The sequence below is a fragment of the Suncus etruscus genome, chromosome 14 (genome assembly GCF_024139225.1).
Source record: "Suncus etruscus isolate mSunEtr1 chromosome 14, mSunEtr1.pri.cur, whole genome shotgun sequence".
Lineage (NCBI taxonomy): Eukaryota > Metazoa > Chordata > Mammalia > Eulipotyphla > Soricidae > Suncus > Suncus etruscus.
The window spans coordinates 47,635,285-47,651,398 of NC_064861.1; the positions used below are offsets into that span (position 1 = coordinate 47,635,285).

Here is a 16,114-nt window from a genome sequence, read left to right on the forward strand (position 1 = left end):
TATTATAAGGATATAAGGGGATTATAAATGTTTAGGGAAGGGAAGCAACATTTGAAATATTTTGTTTTCTATTAGGTTTACCACTTAGCTGGTGTCCGGCTTCGGGACCTTTGTGTTAAATTGGAAATTTCTGATGAACTGAGGAAAAAAATCTGGACCTGCTTTGAATTCTCCATAATTCAGTGTCCTGAACTTATGATGGATAGACATCTGGACCAGTTGTTAATATGTGCCATTCATGTGATGGCAAAGGTGAGTACCACTTGGAATATAAAAAGGAAAATAAAGGTAAATATTCTTAGAATGCCTTTTTTTGGTGGGGAGACACCTAGCAGTGCTCAGAGGTTACTTCTGGCTCTGCACTCAGGAATCAACTCCTGATGGATTTGGGGGGGGGGGCATATGGGATGTCAAGGATCGAACCTAGGTCAGCCATGAATAAGGCAAGCACCTTACTTGCTGCACTATCATTCTGGCCCCCTTAGAACACTTTGTTTTGGGGCTACACCCGGTGGTGCAGGAATTCCCCCCAGCTCTCTACTTGGGAGTCATTCTTGGCAGTTCTCAGGGATCCAGGTACTGCTGGGGATTGAACCCGGACTTTCAGCATGCAAAGCATGCACTTAGCCCTTCTGTCTGGCCCTTCACTCAGGACACTTTAACAGCTTTATTTAGGTATAATTCACATGTCATATAATACCCACTTATCTGTTATTGGACTGTTTCAGATAGTCACTATTGTAAATAGTAATGCATTGAGCATATATTTGCATATATCTTTTTGCGTGTCATCCTTGTGCAGGGGCCATGCTAATCTTCTCTGTATCGTTCCAATTTTAGTATATGTGCTGCCGAAGCGAGCACCATATATCTTTTAAAATTAAAAGTATTTTTAATTTTTGGGTCACATCTGGCGGCATTCGGGGTACTCCTGGCTCTGTGCTCAGAAGTCGCTCCTGGGAGGCTCGGGGGACCATATGGGATACCGGGGTTCGAGTCATCGTCCGTCCTGGGTCGGCTACTTGCAGAGCAAATGCCCTATTGCTATGCCATCTCTCTGGCCCCTAACATTAATATTTTTGTGTTTTTATTGGCAAAGAAGTCAGTGAATAGAATTACTGGATCATATGGAAGCTCGATTTTAAGTTTTTGGAGAAGTCTCTATATTGCTTTCTTTAGAGATGACAATTCCACCAACTGGTTCCCAACTTCTTGAAGTAGTTGATTCTTACAGCATGTAGGATGCCATGAACTTAGGGCTCCCAAGTGTATTATAGCCAATATGAAATATGTATTGTAGCCCTTTAAGCTATCTCTCTGGAGCTCTCATTTTCATTTTTATTCACATTTCTAATTATCAGTGATGATGAGTACTTTCCTTTTTGTTTTGTTTTTGGGCCACAACTGGTAGTGCTCAGGAGTCACTTCTGACTCTGCATTCAGAAATTGTCCCTGGCAGGCTGAGGGGAACATATGAGATGCCAAGAATTGAACCTGAGTCCATCCCGGGTGCACTGCATGCAAGGCAAATGCCCTACCACTGTGCTCTAGCTCTGGCCCCATTTTATTTGTATCCCATTTGTATACCTTCTTTAGGGAGCATCTTTTTAACTTTTGCCCTATTTTTTTTTTCTTATTTCTTCTTTTTGTTTTTGGGCCATACCTGGCAGTGCTCAAGGATTACTCGTGGCTCTGCTCTCACATATCACTCCTGGCAGCGTCTGAGGATTATATGGGATGGCGGGGCTAAAACCTAATAACATATCATTAACTCTGTGCAAGGTGAATGCCCTACCTACTGTGCTATCACTCCAGCCCCTTTTGTCCTATTTTTTGATTTTTTTTTTTTGTTAATAATTATTAGCCTTTTGTCAGATGTATTATGCATGAATATTTTTTTCCATTCAGTAGGGTGACTTTTTTATTTTAGCATTGTTTCTTTTACTGTACAGAAACTTCCTAATTTGACAGTCTTTTTTTTAATTTGTGAAAACTATTATATCTCCAATGAGATTATTAAGTCATTGTTAGAAGATTTACTAAGTCTTGTTGCTAGTTGACCATTTTGTGATTTCATTTGTTTATGAACATTGACTTCAGCTACACATTGGCATCTAAATTGGTGTGTTCCTATGGGGACGATAGGAACAAAAATGAAGTTGTTTGCCTCACAGTTCAGGAATTCAAGTTACCATTACTGATACTGCTGCGGCTTTTCTGGGCATGTGTTCAGCTACCAAGTCTTTTGGAAGTACAAGAAGACTAGAAGGATACCCATACTCCAGAAAGTCCTCTGGATATCAACCCAAATGCCGGCATACCTGGAGTTTGGTCAGAATGGTGTCTCTAGAGAAAATTATAGAGTAGTGAAGCAGGGCGGCCATAGGCAAAGCAGCCATTATGGGTGATGCATGCAGCAGGCTTGGTTTTGGCAAGGTGGGGTCTTGGCCTGCCCTCTTCTGAAATTGGCAGCTTTCAGCTGCATGGCTGGTGTATCCATGATTTTTCATGGCTTAGTTTTTATCTCTTGAGAGAACAGAGTGAGTCTATGGAATTGGCCGGGTGCAGACATAGTGCATTTGTCTGATGTAATTTTATTTATTAATTTTTGCTTCTGCTTTCTTTGCCAATGATAGTGAATCATTGAAGTTGCCTCTGAAATTAATGTCATAGAGACTGCCTATGCTTTTACACACACACACATAAACACACACACACACATACTCTATAGATTCAGGTGTGATATTGAAGTTTTTGATACACTGAGATCTAATATTGAGGTTTTGAATTAACTTTTTTGTATGGTGTGAGGCTACGGGTCCAGATTATTGTTTTGCATTTGACTATCCAATTTTCCCAACACTATTTATTGAAGAAGCTTTCCTTTCTCCATTTTTTGCTCCTATCTCCTTTGTATGGACATGTTTTGTCCATTCATCTTTGGTATTACCTCTAAGTAAATTCTGTTTGACTGGTCTGAGAGTCTCTCTTCCAATACCATGAATTTTTGACTACTATAGAATGCATAATATAATAAGTTAACCCTCTTTTTAAAAAAAATACTTTATTAAAACACCATAGTTACAACATTGTTCATAATACAGTTGTTTTATTTCCACAATTATAAAGTTATTCATGATTGAGTTTCAGTCATACTATGTACAATACCCTTCACCAGTACATATTTCCTGCCATAAATGTACTCAGTTTCCCTCCCACTTAATTTTTCCTATTAGATGTATAATACTCCATTGTGTAGGTGTACTATAGATTCTGTATCAGTTTATTAGGGTTCTCTCTCTTTGTCAGTCTTGCTAATGGTTTGTCTATGTTGTTTATTTTCTCAGAGAACCAACTCTTGCTTTCCTTAATTTTTTAGGACATTTTCTTTGTAGACTGTTTTTTGTTTCTGTAAATTAATTTCTCTCTAAGTTTCATTATTTTCTTCTACCTGTTTGCTTTCAATTCATTTTAGGGTGGGGGGGTCATTTTCCAGTTTCTTAAGCTGTGTCATTAAGTTATTTATGTATGCCCAGTCTTTCTTGATAATGAATGCTTGCTCTTACTTCTTTTGCTGTGTCCCAGAAATTCTGATAATGCATGTCTTCGCTCTCATTTTTTTCCAGGAATCTTTTTGATTTCCTCTCTTACTCACTGGTTGTTTACAAATGAGCTATGTAATGTACAGGCATTCAAGTTATTTCTCCATTTCTGTTTATAATTCACTTTTATTTTCAATACATAATCATCTAAAAAGATAGTTGAAACAATCTATCCTTTTAACTTTATGGAGATATGTTTTATTGTTTATAATAGACCCATCATGTGGTCTGTCATGGACAATGTCCCATATGTTTTAGAGAATAATACTTCTGGGGGCGTGAAAAGCCCTGTATATGTATCTATTAATTATCTCTATTCCATTTCTTCCTTCAAAGCCAGTAAATCCTTGTTGAGTTTTAGCCTGGTTGATGTATCAAGAGGTAACAGTTGAAGTCTTTAACTACTGTTGTTGCTATGGCTGTCTTCAAATCTATTAGTTGCTGTTATAAGTATTGTGCTGGTTATAAGTATTCACTGGGTACATATATTTTAGGTATGGGATATCTTCCTGACTTACATATCCTTTGATTATTAAGGAATGATTCTTTTTGTCTCTTATAACTTTTTTTTGTTTGTTTTTTGTTTTTTGGATCACACCCGGCAGCTCTTAGCGGTTACTCCTGACTCAGAAATCACTCCTGGCAGGCTCAGGGGAACCATATGGGATGCTGAGATTCGAACCACTGTCCTTCTGCATGCAAGGAAAACGCCCTACCTCCATGCTATCTCTCTGGCCCATCTCCTATAACTTTTTCTTGTTTGTTTTTGGGTCACACCCAGTGGCGGTCAGGTGTTACTCCTGGCTCTGCCTTAGAAATCGCTCCTGGCAGGCTCTGGGGATCATATGGGATGCCGGGAATCAAACCACCATCTGTCCTGGGTTGGCTGTGTGCAAGGCAAAGGCCCTACCGCTGTGCTATCTCTCTGGCCCCTCCTATAACCTTTTTAAGCCTGGTTTATATATGTGACATTAGGATGGCCACCCAAGCCTTTTAAAGGGAGTTGTTTGTTTGAAAGATTGTCTTCCAGCTTTTTTTTTCTTTTTGGTTTTTTGGGCCACACCCAGTGACACTCAGGGGTTATTCCTGGCTAGGCGCTCAGAAATATCTCCTGACTTGGGGAACCATATGGAATGCCGGGCGATCGAACTGCTGTTCGTCCTGCCACCACTCTGACCACGTCTTTCAGCTTTTGATTTTGAGTCTGTGTTTGCTTTGACTATTCAAATGTGTTTCTTGCAGATATCAGAACGTTGGATTTAATTTTCTGATCTATTTTGCCACTCTTTGTCTCTTAATTGGTGCATTTAATCCACTAATACTGAAAAAATTATTGTCAAGGAATTTTATGCCATCTTTTTGTAAAAGTTGGGTCTGTTTGTAGGTTTGTCTTGCTTTATCGTACCCCCTTCAATACTTTTTTTTTTTTTTTTTGTGGTTTTTGGGTCACACCTGGCAGTGCTCAGGGGTTATTCCTGGCTCCAGGCTCAGAAATTGCTCCTGGCAGGCACGGGGACCATATGGGACGCCGGGATTCGAACCGATGACCTCCTGCATGAAAGGCAAACGCCTTACCTCCATGCTATCTCTCCGGCCCCCCCTTCAATACTTTTAAAGTTGATTTTGAGTCTGTAAATCTTCCAAGCTGTTGTCTATCCATGAAACTGTGTATCACTCCTTCAAACTCCTTCAAACATTTTCTCTAAAGTCCTTATCAGAGAGGCTATTTAGGTGGTTGATACTAGTTAGGTCTTCTGAACTACCACATTCATTCACTAGGCGTAGTGGGGTTCTGAGTTGCTTTCCTATAGTGACCTTTGCAGTATGATGGCGTTTTTTTAATATGTTGTGTTGTGGCTCACTTAATAGATGAAATTCATGTCTGCAGAATGAGGCAGAGCATCTATGCTATTCTGGGGGATCACTGATTTGGGGTGAAAATGGTTTATTGAGTCACAAAGAGAACCCCACTGCTAGTTTTTCTCTCTGCCTCAGATTCTTGGACTGTGGCTTTATATTACATTATTTCTGCTCTAAATTTTTCTGGGTCTTCTTAGCATTTAGTTGTGATTTATTTGGTTCATTTCACAACTTTGAGTTCGTAGAACATCCTACAGATTTTTATTTAAAAGTCCTTATTGGAGTGGCTAAATAGTTGGCTTGTTGGGTGGCTTATAGGGTGCTTGTCAAGTCTTCAGGGATACCATCTTCATTCTCTAAGCATGGTGGAGTTCTGTGTTGTTTCCCCATTGTCACCTTTGCAGTGTGGTGTTTTTACATTTTATGCTGGAGTTCATTTATTAGAATGAATTATGGAGATGTGACTGTGCTCAGCGGCTGTGGCTCTTGTCTCTGGGTGCTGGACACAAGTCGAGATTCATGAGGTGTGGAGTACCTCTGCCCAAGATTGTCTCTTTAATCATTAAGGATTTTGTAAAAGTTCTCCATCCTACTTTAAGAATTTCTTCCATCTTACTTAGTATTTATTGAGCTTCCTGGATGTATAGATTAAAATGTTTTAAAACTGGGGCAAATGATGTAGCTTAAGTGAGAAAACATTTAACTTTCATTTGGAAGTCCCTGGATGTGATTTAGGCAAAGTACCTTGTGATTCTCTGAGCACTGCTGGATGTGGTCCTGAGCTTGGTGAGAGTGGCACAGAAAACAAACAAACAAAAAAAAAGAACAACAAAAAACAAAGAAGGGCTGGAGAGATAGTATAGGTTCAAGGTGCTTACTGATCTCTGGTACCCCATATTTTGATCCCTGGTATGCCATATAGTTCACTGAACAATCTAAGGATTACTCCTAAGCACCTTGGAGTATTGCCTCTGAATACTGCCAGGTGTGCCCTAAATCTACAACCTCATTCTCCCTCCCAAAAGAAGCAACACAAAAAGCAAAATTTAGCATCTTTCAACCTTTATTTAACAATAATTCCTTCGATCCTTTTTTTTGGGGGGAGGGTCACACCCGGTGATGCTCAGGGGTTACTCCTGGCTATGCACTCAGAAATTGCTCATGGCTTGGGGACTATATGGGATGTAAGGGATTGAACCCAGGTTCATCCTGGGTCAGCCACATGCAAGGCAAACACCCTACCTCTACACTATTGCTCTGGTTTCCTTCCTCCCTCCCTCCCTCCTTCCCTCCCTCCCTCCCTTCTTTCTTTTTCTTTCTTTGTTCTTTCGCTTTCTTTCTTCTTTCTTCCTTCTTTTTCTTTCTTTCCTCTTTCTTTTCTTCTTTCTTTCTTTCTTTTCTTCTTTCTTTCTTTCTTTCTTTCTTTCTTTTTCTCTTCTCTTTCTTCTTTCTTTCTTTCTTTCTTTCTTTCTTTCTTTCTTTCTTTCTTTCTTTCTTTCTTTCTTTCTTTTCTCTTTCTTTTTCTCTCTCCCCTTCCTTCCTTCTCTTTCTTTCATCCTGTTTTACATTTCATAAGTAGTGTTATCTGAAGTTATTTTTATTCAGTTTCATAATCTATCTTTAAGTAAAATAACTCCTTTTCTCTTTGCTACTTAAAATCTGTATTGCATTGATTTTTCTTGTTACTGTACTTTTTGTTTCCAGGTGTTGGTTCAAATATTCCTTGTTACTATATTTTTTAATAAATATTCATTAACTTTATAGCTAAAGATTACTTTCAGGGGCTAAAGACGGCTGCATATATTTATTTTTATTTTCTGGGCCACATTGGCAATGCACAGGAGTTACTACTAAATCTGCACTCCTGATAGTGCTGGGGGATCATCTAAGATGCTGGGAATTGAACCCGGTATACAAGTCAGATGCCCTACCTGTAGTATTATCAATTTTGCTCCAAAATGACTGCTTTAAAATATACTATTTTTACTGTTTTTTCTGAGAAAAAGGTTTCATGTTCTTTCTCATATGATTATGCTAGAAGCCGGTTCTTCTCTCACACTCCTTATTTTTTGCCAGGTGACAAAAGAAGAGAAATCCTTCCATAATATCATGCGTTGTTATAGGACTCAACCACAGGCCCAGAGCCAGGTAACCATAATTTCTCCCAGGGTGAAATTAAAACTTAAAAGTTTTGATGACTATAAAAATATAACTACAGTTAATTCTGTGGTGGCCTTTTCTCTAAGATAAACAAGAAATCTTTAGACTTTTTTAACTTTTTTTTTTTGGCCACACCCAGTGAGTGGTATACAGGAATCCCTGACTCTTCATTCAGGGTGCCAACCTACTATACCTACTATATTACTGCTCTGGTCCTAAACTTTTTAAACTTTTAGGAAGAGAGGGGGGGGGAGGGGGAAGAGGAGGGGGAGGGGGGAGGGGAGGGGGAGGGGGGAGAGGAGAAGAGAAGAGAAGAGAAGAGGAGAAGAGAGAGGAGAGAGAGACCATGTGCAAGGCAAACTCCGTGTGTGTGTGTGTGTGTGTGTGTGTGTGTGTGTGTGTGTGTGACCATGTGCAAGGCAAACTCCCTGACTGTTGTGCTATGTATACATAGCTGCATTTTTCCCCCCATCACTACATTTCCTAATAACTATTACTACGCATGGTTGTAGTGAGAATGAAGCACTATGGCATGGTTTTATAGGTTAGGATAATGCTAGTTTGTCCTTTTCTCTGTAAAGGTCTATAGAAGTGTTCTGATAAGAGGGAAAAGGAAAAGAAATTCTGGCAGCAGTGATAGTAGAAGCCCTGAGAGTTCTCCAGCAGAACTAAACAAAGACAGAAGTAAGTGGGATCCTTATAGACTCTTACAAAACAAAATTATAAGCCTCTCTGATTTTCTGGAACTAGCACAATAAGGATTGTTAATATAATTACTATTTCACAAACTATGAAAATATTTTATTAGTGAAGGGTTTGTTAAAAACAATAAACTAGATTCAGTATTTAGTAGCAAAGCTGTAGGGTCAAAACATTTTGTACATTTTATTTCCAGTGTAACTAAAGATGATTTCAGTCAAAAACTTGACTCTAGGTCCAGAAAAATCTGACAGGTGAATGAAACGCTGCTGTGGAAATTCTATCCCTAATTGTTAAGTTCCCACCACTTAATAGAGGGTTCAGGTTTAGAATATTTGGTAAAATTTAATGAAAAATAATCTTCAAGCCTTTGCTGTATTTATTGCATGTTCCTAAAGGTCATATTTTCTCTGCTTTGATATTTGGTATGAATAAAGTTCCCATTTGCTGACACTAAACAGGTAGCTCTTTCTACTGACTTCAAATTATCTGCACTACCTTTGTATTTAACACTTTGTTTTGGGGGTTTCAGCCAATAGAGACTCCAGTCCTGTCATGAGATCCAGCAGCACCTTGCCAGTTCCACAGCCCAGCAGTGCCCCTTCTACACCAACTCACCTCACAGGTGCTAACAGTGATGTGGAGGAAGAGGAAAGGGGTGATGTCATTCAGTTTTACAACAACATCTACTTAAAACAAGTTCAGGCATTTGCCCTGAAGTACTCACAGGCAAATGGAGTAAGTATGACTGGGATTCAAGCTTTTATTTTGGGGGGGGGGGGGGTAACCAAATAGGAATCACATTTGAGATTTTCCATTTTACAAATGTTTTATTTTATTTTTATTTTGATTTATTTTTTTGACTTTTGGGTCACACCAGGCAACGCTCAGGGGTTACTCCTGGCTCTATGCTCAGAAATCACTCCTGGCAGGCTCAGGGAACCATATGGGATGCCGGGATTCAAACCAATGACCTTCTGCATGCAAAGCAAATGCCTTACCTCCATGCTATTCTCTCCGGCCCCACAAATGTTTTATTAAGTAAAACTGATAAGTCTTTAGTTTTGTTTATTTTTATGTGCTTTTGGGGCCAGAGAGATAGCATGGAGATAAGGCATTCGCCTTGCATGCAGAAGGTTGGTGGTTTGAATCCCAGCATCCCATATGGTCCCCTGTGCCTTCCAGGAGCGATTTCTGAGGGTAGAGCCAGGAGTAACCCCTGAGCGCTGCCGGGTGTGACTCAAAAACCAAAAAAAAAAAAATTTTTTTTATGTGCTTTTTTGGCCACACACAGTGGTGCCAAGGGCTTACTCTTGATAGTGGGAATCATTTCTAGCAGGGCTTAGGGAACCATATGTAATGCCTAGGATTGAACTCGGATTGACCACATACAAGATAGGCACCCTACCCCCTGTACTATCTCTTCAGCCCATATTGGAGAGTACTTATTGTTTTTGTTTTTTGAGCCACAGCTGTTTGACGCTCAGGGGTTACTCCTGGCTATGCGCTCAGAAATCACCCCTGGCTTGGGGAAACCCTATGGGATGCAGGGGGATCAAACCGTGGTCTGTCCTAGGCTAGCGCTGGCAAGCCAGACGCCATACCTCTAGCGCCACCTCTCCGGCCCCTGGAGAGTACTTTAAAAATAGTGTTAAAAACTGTTGATAGTCATTAAGAGAAGTAATTTGCTCAACCAAATAACCTGTGAGGCATAAGAATCAGATGGTATTAAGATCCCTTAAAAAGTATAATACAAGAGATTAAATTGGTCAGTTGTGTAGGGCAGGCTCAACAGGTTGCCGCACCTGCTTTGTACACAGGAGCTCCAGGTTTAATTTCTGGCATGACATGTTCTCCTGATTACTAGTGGGTGTTTCCCCAAAACAAATAAAAAAAATCATCTAGTTCTGGTGACATAATGGGTATTTAACTTTCCCTGTACCTCTTGTCTCTACATAATTGAAATGAAAATACAAATACTAGTTTTTAGGATTGTTGTAGGTTTATGACATTAAAAATGCTTCACAACGGGGCTGGAGAGATAGCATGGAGGTAGTGCATTTGCCTTGCATGCAGAAAGACGATGTTTCAAATCCCAGCATCCCATATGGTCCCCCATGCCTGCCTAGGGGCAATTTCTGAGCATAGAGCCAGTAGTAACCTGAGTGCTGTTGGGTGTGATCCAAAAACAAAGCAACACAAAACAAAAAATGCTTCACAAAGTACAGGGCTTAAGGCCTGTTTGATCCGTGCACCAAATGGTCTTCCGAGCTCTTCCAGGATTGACTCCTGAGCAGGAAGCTAGAGGTAGCCCTTGAGCAACTGCCTGGGTATGGCCAACATTTTCTTACTTCCAGCCCCCCCCCCAATAAAAAGAAAAACCAAACTTTAAAGGTAATTGATACAAGTAAATACTGAAATATTAGCTACTTGTATTTAAAAAAAATTTTGTTTGGGTCTAGTGCTGCCAGAGATGAAATGTAGGGCCTCACTTATAAGTACTCTATTGCTAAGCTGTATCTCCAGCCCTATTCTTCTGATTTTTTTTTTTTTTTTTTTTGGTTTTTGGGCCACACCCGGCGATGCTCAGGGGTTACTCCTGGCTGTCTGCTCAGAAATAGCTCCTGGCAGGCACGGGGGACCATATGGGACACCGGGATTCGAACCAACCACCTTTGGTCCTGGATCGGCTGCTTGCAAGGCAAACACCGCTGTGCTATCTCTCCGGGCCCTATTCTTCTGAATTTTTAAATAAAAAGAATCACTTTAAAAGGATATTTGGGACTGGGGCAATAGTACAGTGGGTAAAATGTTTGCCTTACAGTGGCTGAACTGCGTTCAAAACCCCTGCACCCCTTGAACCTGCCAGACATGATCATTGGATGCAGAGTCAGAAGTTATTACCTCAGAGCACTGCTAAGGTGGCTCAAAAGCCAAAAAATAAATGAGTGTCTCCTACAATTTTGTTTCCCTTTTCATAAAATACTTTTTTTGTTGTTGTTGTTAAACAGATGGATACTCCTCCACTTTCTCCTTATCCATTTATAAGAACAGGTTCTCCTCGCCGAATACAGTTGTCTCAAAATCATTCAGTCTACGTTTCTCCACATAATAATGAAACAATGCTTTCTCCTCGAGAAAAGATTTTCTACTATTTTAGCAACAGTCCTTCAAAGGTGAGCTTGACATAGTTCTTGGCCTTTACTAACCCCAGAATGCGATGGATACTCCCAGAAAAAAGTAATCAATAAATCCCAAGGGATAAGAAATGATTTTGGGTAGGGATAAATTTAGGCTTCAGAAAGATGTAGGATTTATCTGTATTTCCTCTTTTCATACATACTCATTTCACTATAAAATCTATAGTTTTGTTTTTATTGTTATAAAGTATTTAAATTCACTAGGGAAAGAAAATTTTAATCTAAACTGATTACTACTCCGTTTCTGGGACAGGCAGTGCCTTGACTCTTGACTAAGGGGGTAGGGGAGAGAAGTATAGCACATTGTGTTTATTATATTAGCACATGGATTTGTGGACTAGCATCTATTCCATTTTTGAATGGGGAAGGAAATTTGAGTTAGGCTCTTAATCCATGAAAAGGTATATAGAAGGGCATCCAGGAAGAACCCAAATAAAGGAAAGAAAGAAGTGTCCATGATGCAGGAGGTGAGATTACTGGTAATCTTACACAGTGTTAAGTGCCACTGGTAATGTTGGGGAGATAGTTCAAAGGGCCACAATACAGCCTGTCATGTAATAGGTCCGAGTTTTATTCCTGAAATGATATGTCCCTCTAGTGCCAGAGGGTTCAAGTTAGCACTGGGTCTGTGACTTTCTTTTTTTTTTTTTTTTTTGTTTTTGTTTTTGGGCCACACCCGCTGATGCTCAGGGGTTACTCCTGGCTGTGTGCTCAGAAATAGCTCCTGGCAGGCACGGGGGAACATATGGGACACTGGGATTTGAACCAACCACCTTAGGTCCTGGATTGGCTGCTTGCAAGGCAAACACCGCTGTGCTATCTCTCCGGGCCCCAGGTCTGTGACTTTCAAGCCCACTCAGCTTGGCTGAATTTTACTGAGAGCAACCCTTCCCTTAGCCCCAAAAGAAAAAGAAGTGTCACTGGATCATAAAAGCCCTTATTATGTATTTATATTTATAAATATTTGTATGTATTTAGATTACTTAAAAGAAATATGTGTATATAACAAGGTATAAATTCTTCTAAACAGAATGACTAGTAGAAGGAAAAATATTGTTCTAGAGTAAAGAAGACAGAAGAGAAATGACAACTAAAATGTGATACATGATATTTAATAAGACCTGCATAGAAAAGCATAGCTATTGTGGGGAACAAGTGGGAAAAGAGAATGTAGACTTAAGTGTTGAGTATTACCATTAATTGTTGAAATTCATTGCTGCTGCTGTTGCTGATGATAATAGTAAGAGAATATATTTAAGGTATTCAGAGTTAAAATTTCCTAATATCATGGGGCTGGAGAAATAGTACAAAAGTTAAGGCACTTGCTTTGCTTGATGCCAACTAGAGTTTTGTTTGTTTTTGGACCATTCCCAGAGGTATGCAAGGCTGACTTCTTGGGGTTGAGGGACCATATGAGTAACCGGATTGAACCAGGTTAGCCTCAAGGCAAGCACCCTACCCACTCTACTATCTCTCTGGTCCCAACTAGTTTGATCCCTGGCACCACACAGTCTTTTGAGCACTATCAGGGATGATCTTAAACACAAATCACCTTTGGGCATGCCCTCAAACCTCCAAAATAAATCTGATGCAGTGTAAACATTTTAACAGGAAAATGTATTACAACAAATATCTAAGAAAAGGTATCAGATTATCACCTAAGATTAATGAATCTAAGAAAGTAGAAAAAGATTGTATTGAATAAAACTGATAATTAAGGCTAGAAAAAAATTAAAATAATCAAGGGCTGGCTGAGATGTAGTGCAGAGGTAGCTCCTGCCTTGCATGTTGTTGACCCTGGTTCAGTCTCTCACAACGCATGATCCCCTGAGCACTCATAGGGGTAAGAACCAAAAGTGGCCCCCAAATTAAATTAAGCATGAAGGAATTGGGCCCGGAGAGATAGCACAGTGGTGTTTGCCTTGCAAGCAGCTGATCCAGGACCAAAGGTGGTTGGTTCGAATCCCGGTGTCTCATATGGTCTCCCGTGCCTGCCAGGAGCTATTTCTGAGCAGACAGCCAGGAGTAACCCCTGAGCACCGCCGGGTGTGGCCCAAAAAAAACAAAAACAAAAAAAAAGCATGAAGGAATTTTGAAATTTAAAATAGAATGACAGATCTCTTCTCAGCCTTTTGGCTAAAAAATCTAGTATCTATTCTTATCAGTTTAATATCTGATACATCATTTATACAACATTTTAAAAAAGAAATAGAATGACAAACTGGAGTGACAGTACAGGGGTTTAGACATTTGGCTTGCATTGTGACCAATTCCAGTTTGATCCTCAGTGCTGCATATAGTCCCACAAGCATTGCCAGGAGGGATCCCAGAGCAGACTAAAGCTCTGAGCATAGCTGGGTGTAGCCCCAAACAAAAGAAGTCAGGGGAAAAAATGGCACTGCCAGTATCAGAGTTGAGAGATAAAAGTTTAATAAGTTCTACAGACATTTAAAGTAAGGGATAAAAAATAAATTTAGGGCCGGGAAGGTGGCGCTAGAGGTAAGGTGTCTGCCTTACAAGCGCTAGCCAAGGAACGGACCGCGGTTCGATCCCCCGGCGTCCCATATGGTCCCCCCAAGCCAGGGGCAATTTCTGAGCACATAGCCAGGAGTAACCCCTGAGCGTCAAACGGGTGTGGCCCAAAAACCAAAAAATAAATAAATAAATAAATAAATAAATAAATAAATAAATATAGCAATAAATGCTATATGATGCAGATGAATTAGAACAAATTCTTTTAGAGATATAAATTGTTAAAAAAAAAACATATGGTAGTAGTATCCATAGTTTTGACCAAAGAAATTGAGTCAGTGGGTTTAAAACTTCCTCTCAAAATTGTAGGCTTGGGGCCAGAATACAATGGGCAGGGTGCTTGCCTTGCACCCAGTCCATCTGAGTTCAATCCTCAGTATCCCACATGGTCCCCAGAACTTGCCAGGAGTAATCATTGAGTGCAGAGCCAGGAGTCAGCCCTGAGCACAGCCAGATGTGGTCCAAAAATAAAAATAAAACAAACCCCAAAATGAAACAAAACCAAAAAAATTGTAGGTCAGATGACTGCACTGGTAAATTCTGTCAAATAATATGGAAGAAATATCAGTTCCATATGAAAAGTAAGATAATAAATGATCTCAGTTAAGTTGAAAATAAAAATTTTACAAACCAAACATTCATTCATGATTAAAAACTCTGAACTTTTTCAATCTGATCAAGAATAGATTTAAGGGTGCTGGAGAGATAGCACAGCAGTAGAGAGTTTGCCTTGCATGTGGCTGTCCCAGGATGGACCTCGGCTCAATCCCCAGAGTCCCAGGAACGATTTCTGAGTGCATAGCCTGGAGTAACCCCTGAGCGTCACTGGGTGTGTCCCAAAAACCAAAAAAAAAAAAGGAAAAAAAAAGAAGTAATAAAAGAATAGATTTAAAACAATCTGCAGCTAACATCTTACATAGTGGTCAAAGACTGAAAGAATTTTCTCTAAAATCAGGAAAAAGGCAGTTTCTCATCATTCCTATTGATACTATAACTATATATATAAACTAAAGAAAAATTAAACTGTGGGGCTGGAGCAGTGGCACAAGCAGTAGGGCGTCTGCCTTGCACACACTAACACAGGACAGACCTCAGTTTGATCCCCTGTCCCATATGGTCCCCCAAGCCGGAGCAATTTTTGAGCGCATAGCCAGGAGTAACCCTGAGCATCACTTGGTGTGGCCCAAAAGCCAAAAAAAAAAAAAAAAGGAAAGGAAAGAAAGAAAAATTAAACTGTCACTATTCATAGAATGTTGTCTACAGAGAAAAGCACAAATTTATCAAAAAGTCACCAGAATCATTAAGATTTTTAAGATTACATAATAAACAATGAAGTGGATAGAAATATGTTGGTAATAAAAAGCTAAATTTGGTGGAAACATCATAAATACTTGGAGATAAATATTACAAAATTTGTACAAAGTTTAACTTTTGTTAAACTTTTTAAGATTAAAGATATAAAGATCTGAAGAGACAGTACTGGTGTCATCTGGGTGGTTGCCCCAGTTCAATCCCTGACACTGCATATGATCCCCTGAGCACTGTCAGGAGTACTCTCTGAGCACTGCTAGTTGTGGCTACCCCCCAAAAAACAGAAAAATAAGCAGAATTAGCAAATTTATATTCTGGAGGCTAACAGAATGTTAGTTTTCCTCTCTTGATAAATTCAATCCAATTCCTGTCAAAATTCCAGCACAATAATTTGTATAAAAATAACTTATAAGAATTTATTATTTTCTAATTTACTATAAGTAACTAATCAACATGGTGTAGTGTTGATGAAATAGGTATGTATCATTGAAAACAGAAGCAGAAATAACCACTCATCTAGTATGGCAAAGTGATTTTAAAGAAAGGTGCAAAAGAAATTTATAGACAAAGAATGGCTTTTATAACATGTACTGAAAAATTGGACATCCATATGTATATAAAACTAGTTATCTCCACTACTATCTCCTGGCTCCCAAAACCTAAAATTCTTTAAAAAAAATTTTTTTAATCAAAGGATGTGATTTACAAAGTTGAGTTTTAGACATAGTGTTCCAGCACCAATCCTACCAG

The 16,114-nt window shown here is 39.4% G+C and overlaps 1 protein-coding gene and 2 non-coding genes across 4 annotated transcripts in view; 2 read left to right on the top strand and 1 right to left on the bottom strand.

Annotated features, from left to right (window-relative positions):
• The window catches only part of RBL2 (RB transcriptional corepressor like 2), a 58,054-nt gene that overhangs the window by 36,685 nt on the left and 5,255 nt on the right, over positions 1–16,114 (top strand). The window contains exons 17-21 of one of the 2 annotated variants that reach the window (XM_049786058.1): positions 76–252; positions 7,539–7,610; positions 8,204–8,306; positions 8,854–9,059; positions 11,333–11,497. In XM_049786058.1, coding sequence (XP_049642015.1) covers positions 76–252; positions 7,539–7,610; positions 8,204–8,306; positions 8,854–9,059; positions 11,333–11,497 — 723 coding nt within the window. The remainder of the gene's footprint in view (positions 1–75; positions 253–7,538; positions 7,611–8,203; positions 8,307–8,853; positions 9,060–11,332; positions 11,498–16,114) is intronic. The other variant, XM_049786059.1, reaches the window with a different exon arrangement.
• On the bottom strand, positions 762–864 carry LOC126029111 (U6 spliceosomal RNA). The gene has a single exon (XR_007502764.1). It is a non-coding gene; the product is annotated as a U6 spliceosomal RNA (small nuclear RNA).
• LOC126028917 (U2 spliceosomal RNA) lies at positions 13,638–13,819 on the top strand. The gene has a single exon (XR_007502597.1). It is a non-coding gene; the product is annotated as a U2 spliceosomal RNA (small nuclear RNA).